Genomic DNA, 7999 nt, shown 5'->3' on the forward strand with positions numbered 1-7999 from the left:
CCCGATTAAGGTAGCCCGATTATAGCCCGAGACCGACCGATCGAATATAAAGTGTACCATGCCCTCAATAACTAAGCCCGATTAGTTAAATGGGCGGACACGGTGTAGCCTTTGAAAGTCTTCAAGCCCGATTAAGCCCGATCGAAACCGAACCGGCCCGACCGGTTGACACCCCTAATCCCACCCCATCAAAATCCCTTCATTCAAATTAGGCCTTATAGGATTTTAAAATATTATCAAAACATTTTCCGATACCCCTACATTCATCTAAGGTATACTTGGTGAATAGATTCATGGCATTGAGTACGATCCAAAATTTATAGTACATTTTTTCTCAGTAGCAAACTTTGATTTTTAAACTTGATGTGTCTAAAATCTTATGTTGTATGTCAAGTTTTACCCCCCAAGGTCTTTCCCTAGTGAAAATAAAATTTGAGCACCATCATAAAATCAGAAGGCGTTTCAAGCACCCTTTTTTTTAATAATTTTTCCACCAGATCGAATAAAAAAATATTTTGTCTATTTATGTTCTTTCGATAATGCCAAGGCACAACAACTATCTAGCGTAGTTTGTGAGTTATGATGTGCAAAATCCATTCCTTATTAGGAGGTCTCAAGTTTGAACCTCTTAACTACTATTTTAACCTATCGAAAAAAAAAAAAAAAAAAAAAGATAATGCCAAGGCAATCTGCAGTCCACATTCGCTCTTATAAGCGTGTTCAACGCACGGCCTGGATCGCGTATCATGGTGGTCAAGGGGTTCTGAGGAATCGATATTGATAGAATCCTAACCGTCAAATAAGAATTATAACGGAGCTACCAAGACAACACGTGGCGTTTGGGACCACATCCGTACAATATGAACTGTGAGATCCAGCCGACGTAATATAGACGCGTAGATTTGTTTTTTCTTGGGGGCCTGGTTTTCCTTTTTTTTTTTACCTGGGCCCATAGGCCAACTAGGGGTTGTGTGGTCGTTGCCGTCTATTTATACCCATGGAGAAAGGCAAAAATTATTTGGCTTTCGCTTTTTCGTTCTGGAAGTTCTAGTCCTAGGGTTTGTTTTCGGCGCAGGGTTTCGTTGCCGACCTTTTTCTCTTCCGGGTTTTTGTGTATTTCGGATGAGATTGAACCCAAGATCTTGTGATTAGAAGTGATTCTTACTAAGGTTGGAGATTTATTGCGGGAGAGTCTTCTTGGACAATCTTGGATTGTTGCAGACGATTGACTGGTTTCGGATTCTACAATAAGGGCCGTTTACAGTTTTGATTGCATTGTCAAGGATGTCTAGGTGTTTTCCTTATCCTCCTCCGGGATATGAGGGGAAAAGTGATGCCCTAGATGAGGCCCTGATCAATTCGATTAAGGTTTGTTGAGCATTCATGCTATGTGTATTTTTGCGTTTATGCTCGACTAATTTGTGCGGTTCGCAAAAAAAGTGTTTGGGATCGAATTTGGATCTCTATCTGTACAATTGAATAGATACTTTTTTATGTAAACAACAGATAACGGAATGAATGATCTATTGCGAAGATGTTTAATGGATACCTCTGTACATATGTGAATATTGAGAAACACTTTGGCTAAAGGATCTGAACATATTTTTTATCTATGTTTTCAGAAGCATAAATTGTGCAGAACAGTAACTTTCCTTTTAAGGCTTTTCATAATTTTCTGTAACTCATGTGGCTTCATGACTGGTGGTTTGTGGGTGCTGGTTGAAGCTTGGACTATTGAGCAATATTGTAGATAGTTTCATACGCGTATCATTGAGACATTGACGGTGCTTAGCCACCTGAATGATGTAATAGTTTTAGTGTAATAGGAACTACATGATGGGATTTTCTTAAAGAATTAAACCACAACTTAATCCCATCATTGATTTTTTATTTTTCACGATGGAGTTGATACCGTCCAATGTTATATCCTCCCAAGAATTCCATCAATGTACGAGATCATGGATATATTACGATTTGATTACAGTGGACTGCTGCATGGCATGTCGGGGGGAAGATAAAATAATATTGAAACCATAGTTAGCATAGGGCGCTTAGGCGACCCCTTTACAACTATGATTGAATCTCCTTTTATTCATGTCAAGTCTTTCTTTTGTTTGTACATGGATGTACTTTTATTTTATTTTTTTACTTTTTAGACCACATAATGACTTGAGTGAATCCTAGTGCCACTGTGCTTTTCATGTTACTGAACATTGTCATATCCCCCCCCCCCTTCCTTTTGCTTACTTGGAAGTTCGACTGATGATGTTACAGGCTCCAGCCATGTTGGGATCGTTGATGACTGTTATCTTTATTCTTCTAGGGTATCATTGAGAAGCTTGAATTAGCTGTTATCTTTATTCTTTTAGGGTATCACTGAGAAGCTTGAATTAGTATTGATGTCAGAGCAGTTTCTAATCTAAGATGCCTCCCTCCCAAACACCCTCCCAAAAAAAAAAAAAAAAGAAAGAAAAAAAGTCAAGATTCAGTTTCATGATGTTGTGAGGGAGATTTTTGTGTGGTTAATCCAAACAGCTTGTTGAAGCACTCTCTTATGACTTCCACTATCTAAAAGCAGGGATATAGTGGCACTTTGGCAGTTACAGAGATATATTCTATATTCTGGCAGGCTATAAATAAGTTGTTTATTAGTGGTGAACAGACCATAGTCTTTCAAGAAAGTATATTGCAGTTTCTAGTTTCCAATTGCAAATATATATTTCTCATTTTGGTATAGGGGGAGGGGGGAGGGGGGAGGGGGGACTAATTCCCGGCTTTGAGGATTTTGATATTTAGTAAGAGGGCCTGACTCACTTGGGTTGAGAAAAGAAAAATTAAGATCTGTTTTCAGGGTTATGACATTTGGTAAGAGGGCCTGATATCAATAAAGTAGAAAGCAAAGAAGTAGTGATTGTAGCCGGGGGGCCACTGTTAAAATTGTGTGTGGATCTACAATATGGAGCAAGATGAGTAATAAGTTCAGTGTGCCCTCATGTAAAATGGGTTTATCTGATTGTTTCTTGTCGTCAGTTGTCACCAAGTTAAATGGATGACATAACTTGATTCATCAGGGGCTTTTAATCAGAAATGTCTCTCATATTAAGGGTTTAGATTGGCCTTTGGCCAGCATGCCAGGGCATAATATAATTTTTGTGCGATGAAAATGTTGGCTGTGGTTTGGGGAAGGGTTCCAAGGGGGGAAATTTGTGCAAGGTAAATTCTTCATTGAAACAGTGGTGATTGTGGAGCTTGCACTGAAAAACTGTGTTTGAAGGGTCTCCAAATGATGATTGGGCAATGGGTGAAATTTGGGTTATTATTTTTATTTTCATGTATTGGTTGGGGGTGTTATCATTAGTGGTATCCCTTGGTAATTGTAAAGGTGTGGAAGGTATTGATCTGAAGTGGAAAAGGGAAATATTGAAGAAAATAGTTAGGAAAATCTTATTTTGAGTTATTTAGATCCAAATGAGTTTGTGGAGACTAGGCTTATCTTAGATCGAGAAAGATGGAAGAATTCATTATTGCTGGTGATTGGTATGTGATTTTGACAGTTAATATAAATATTTGTTTGTATTTTTACCATCATCTTTTGATTGTTATTAATTTACACTTGTAGCAAATTGTGGTTGGTCTAGGGACCAAAGTTATCCTTTGGGTTAGTCATATTTAGCACCATATAGTTCATGTGAAGCAGGTTTTTTGTAGGTGGCTGGAGTTGGGGATAAGGCTCAGTTGAGTAGATGATCTGACATTTTAGCTTATCATAATTTTCATTTATTTATTATTGTTCAGAATGTTCCTGTCTTCTACGTTTAGAACCATCATAGTAAGAAACCTGATATGCAATTTTATGTAGTAGCAAGTTCCTTTCACCTCAGCAACAGCTGGGAGGTTTGTTGTTTGGTTGGTTTTCTCCATGTTGTCTTGGTATCCTATTAGAAATGAGGTTTCTTAGAAAGTTTTGCTGGATTTGTTTGTGTCATGAAAGGAAGCTCTCAACAATGGACTGTATTGTTTCTATCATTACTTAGGCACCTGTTCAACATAGTTAGTTTTAGGTTGGAAAAGGCCCAAAGCCATCTCCAGTGGAGTTGAATGTTTACAAGAAGCAGTACTTGGTAGTTCAATTTCTGTTAGTTTATGGTTACCTAGGCTCTAATACATGTGTTGTATGTGCTATGTAACAAATAGTTGACCTTTTATTTGGATTCATTGCTTTTTTTTGTTTCTTTTAATTGGAAAGATTTTAGAACCCAACATTGGTGGGTTTTTAAGGTCATTGTAGAAAAAAAAAAATCTCCGTTTGTTCCGAGTTTAGAGCTACAAGAAACATGTATTTGCCTGTCCTTTTCATGTTGAGATACTAAAAATAAAAGATTTGTTATGTCTGTCTTCTGACTATGCATCCATTTGTGAATATGTGATGAGAAGATAGTTATATTGATGTAGGTAAGTCAGATGCTGGCCTTGGCATTCATCTCTTGAAATTTTTTCAGCATCCTAAGCTTAGTGAAGGAGGTCTAAGCCTTTGGTTATCTTTATTGAAGACTTAATATTCTCATCTTCATCTCTTTTGTGCATTAGATGCCTATTGTTTAATATTGTCTAGAATTTTTTTGAACATATGTATTTTTCTGGAGTAACTCACATGCATGGCTTAAGTTGCTCCTTCCTTGAAATTCCACTGTTAGGACTTGTGAGAAACATCTAAATCCTTATTCAGCTTCTTCTTCTTCTTCCTTTTTTTTTTTCTCTTTTTCTTTTGTGTGTGTTGTTTATCCTGGTCTTTTCTGTTTTAGGTCACATATTAAGTACTTCCTATTGGCCACTGTTGCATCAATTAGGTCAAATTTTCTTTTTCCTGTTGGGCTTGTGCGACCATATTAGTCTTCTCAGTGGGTGTGAGGGATCCGCTCTGATACAGGCTGTGCTTTCTGCTCATTGGTTAAGAGTTGTAGGCAGGTTGCAGTGGGTTTAATATTATTCATCCCATATTATGACATGGGAAACTTGTTTTACAAATAATAGAAAATATATTTTTGCTCAATAATTCACCATATTAGCTTTTGCTAATGCTGGGTAAATAGCTACACAAATCGAAGTAAATTTTTTGTTCACAGCAGTTATCTCCCTGAGGTGCCTCATAAATTTTGCCCCTCTCTCACATGTTTTTGCTTCTTTCTTTGACTGAAACTGAGTTACTCTCTGGCCTTATGCTAGAGATCTTAAATAGAATTCTGGTCTGATCTGATGAATTTGCATGTCAACTTATTGGAATGTATTCTGAGCTGAATCATTCTAAAATACCACTCCTGTGTGAGTTTGGTCTTTCTTGTTTCTGGGGGTTTACCTGCTCTGCAGTTTGTTCACAAACTGACAGTTATTCTGGTGCTCTGAAGCTCCAGAAAGAAAAGAAGCCCAAAAAGGAAAGGAAGAAAGAGAAGAGGGAGAAGAAAGAAAAGAGGGGAGAGGGGGAGAAGAAAGCCAGGGAGAAAGGATGTGTTGAAGAGAAACAACAGAAACATGAGAAGAGGCACAAGAATGAAAGGAGCAAGGTAGAACTTGAAGGAGATCATCCAAGAAGAGAAGAAGCAGAACACTTTGAGAAGAGTGGCCTTACCGAAGAACATGGGCAGCCTGTCAGTTCCCAGAACTTGTATGACTCTTCTGACAGCACTCAGAACAGCCACAAGAGAAAAAAGCACTGCTCGCCATGTAGGAGCAACCATAACCTTGGTGAGTTTGTCTCTCTTTTATATCCTCTTCACAGTAAACTGCTTTTTGGGCTTGCTAGCTTCTTAGACACTGACATTTCGATTCTAAATGTTAAAAAAAGGGAGCATTCTTCGGATCCGTTTGAAACCCAAAGATCAAGAAACATTCCCCAGCAAAGAGTTGCCCTGTTCAAATTCTGGCAAGGCTGATCACATTTTGCAAGGGAAGTATGAAATTCCTCCAAGACTTTGTCAAGAGCAGCTCTATTCTACGTCTGGGAGGCAGCAGCAATGTTCTACCTCTGGAAGGGCTTTTGTTGCTGAACAAGAGAGTTTGAAACAGAAGGATCGAGAAATACCACCAAGAAAAGAGTTACCCCAATCGAATTTGTTGAATGCTGGACCTGTTTTGCAAGGGAAGTACGGAATTTCTCCAAGACTTGGCGAATTGCAGAGCTGTTCTACCTTGGAAAAGGCTACTGTTTTGCGAGAAGGTTGTGAATATGATCCAAGGCCCATGGGAGAACAGACTTGTTCCACATCTGGAAGAGTGGGTGTACAAGTTTTAGACATTGCTGAAAGTTCTCACAGATCCAGCAGAAAGCTGAAGAAGATAGAGGCACAATATAGAGAATTGATCGAAAATTGGGTTCCTCCTATTATTCAGAGTTCTCTTCCTGATTTTGATGATCAGGAATGGCTCCTTGCGACACAATCTAAAACAGAGCGAGAGGCGAAAAGATTTAAACCAAGTAATGATGGAGTTCGTCAAGGAAGCTCTAGTCTGTGGCCACAAGCGTGTTATTTACCCGAGGCTGCTATATATGCGTTGCCTTACACGGTACCTTTTTGAAGCTGGTTTGTTCCTGCGGGCAAATTATGGGGCGTGGCTTTATTTTCCCCCCAGCTTGTGCCCAAACGTGGTGTGGAACTCTATTTTTTCATCAATACAATTTTATCCATGAGATATCAAAAAACGAGGGAGGGGAGGGGGAAGGGGGAGGGGGGGTGGGGGGAATACAAATCAATTGGTTTTTCGATTTTCAATCTTAGTCGATTGAGACACCAATTCCTGAGCTCTGTTTTTTTTCATGTCTGTCAATTGGACAAAATCGAAGACGTTGAATGGAAAGAGTATGTATTGGTGAGGTTTCACAATTCAATTGTAAATAAACCCTATTTTTAGTGATTAAAAACAAAAAAAAAAAAGTAAGAAATTCAAGTAGTATTATCAGAAATTAAAGGCTGAATGGGATCGACATTAAAGGTACCTTTTTGTTTTTCCCGAAATTTCTGTTTCTTAATCTTAATTCTAGCTTTCCTCGCTAGGAAGGAAAAAAATCGTTTGCAATTCCGATCTCGTACAATTTCGTGAAATACCACCTTCAGAGGGTGATATGTGTATTGATGACAATGCAATGGTCCAGATCTTGGTATCAATATACGTATCACCGCCTGAAGGTGGTATTGCACAAAATTGTACGAGATCAGAATTACAGACAATTTCAACCCCGCTAAGAAATGGTCATTTTATATTGCACTTTTTGGGAAATGTGAATTACTTTTTTTGAAGTCAGCAAAAGAAAGTGACTCGTCTTGGTCACCAAATTTTTTAGAGGACGAGTCGTGTGGGAAAACTTGGATTTCCAATTGTAGGAGGCTCCAGCCATTTAGGAATTAGGAGTCGGGATGATTATCATCCGCGGAGAGATTGTTTCCGGCCATAGAGTTTTTCCAAGTTTTATATCTTCTTTAAGCCCAAAATTTCAATCCAAGGAGGTTGAAGTATATGTTGACAAAGATGTCGATTATAACCAAGTTGCCAAGTGGTGATGTGGCCTTGTGTTGTTTCATTACCATCAATGGAGGAATGAGAAATTCTTTCAGCGATGGCCATGAATAGGATGGCAAATAGTGTTTTTTTTTTTTTTTTTGTTTCAATTAACTACACTTACAAAGGGGAGGGGGGGAGACCGGAGAGGAGGAGGCGCCTCACGGCATAAAGTGAAGATAAAAGAGGCTAACCCATGACCTTCTCTAACAGCAATGCACCAACCAACTGACCAAACAAAACAATTATATTCAAATGCTCTACGGTTTACTATATTCATCAAAACAAAGATTGAAAATTACACAAACGCACAGGCAAAATATGAAAGGGGTAAAAGGATTTATGAGTGTAGTTTTGTTTTGCAACCGTTTAATAAAATGGTTTGATTTCAACTTCTATCTCCTATGCTCTAAATATAATCGAATCGAACCCTTCAAATCGAAAGTTCACT

The 7999-nt window shown here is 38.4% G+C and overlaps 1 protein-coding gene across 2 annotated transcripts; it reads left to right on the forward strand.

Moving 5' to 3' along the window:
* Positions 1-1015: 1015 nt before the first annotated feature.
* On the forward strand, positions 1016-6694 carry LOC122060003 (glutamic acid-rich protein-like). Of its 2 annotated transcripts, none has more exons than XM_042623124.1 (3): positions 1016-1368; positions 5403-5739; positions 5840-6694. In XM_042623124.1, the coding sequence occupies exons 1-3, from the start codon at positions 1285-1287 to the stop codon at positions 6568-6570; spliced, it is 1152 nt and encodes a 383-aa protein (XP_042479058.1). In that variant the 5' UTR covers positions 1016-1284; the 3' UTR covers positions 6571-6694. The 2 variants fall into 2 exon arrangements, with proteins under 2 accessions (XP_042479058.1, XP_042479059.1); XM_042623125.1 differs by having other exon boundaries at positions 5409-5739.
* Positions 6695-7999: the final 1305 nt, after the last annotated feature.

This window comes from Macadamia integrifolia, chromosome 13 (assembly GCF_013358625.1).
Source record: "Macadamia integrifolia cultivar HAES 741 chromosome 13, SCU_Mint_v3, whole genome shotgun sequence".
Taxonomy (NCBI): Eukaryota; Viridiplantae; Streptophyta; class Magnoliopsida; order Proteales; family Proteaceae; genus Macadamia; species Macadamia integrifolia.

What these genes read in the sequence shown, in the direction of transcription:
- LOC122060003 (XM_042623124.1), top strand. Translation starts at nt 1,285, where the DNA reads ATGTCTAGGTGTTTTCCTTATCCTCCTCCGGGATATGAGGGGAAAAGT. An exon ending in CCCTGATCAATTCGATTAAG is followed by an intron (nt 1,369 to 5,402) that starts GTTTGTTGAGCA and finishes GGTGCTCTGAAG; the next exon opens with CTCCAGAAAGAAAAGAAGCC. An exon ending in TAGGAGCAACCATAACCTTG is followed by an intron (nt 5,740 to 5,839) that starts GTGAGTTTGTCT and finishes TGTTAAAAAAAG; the next exon opens with GGAGCATTCTTCGGATCCGT.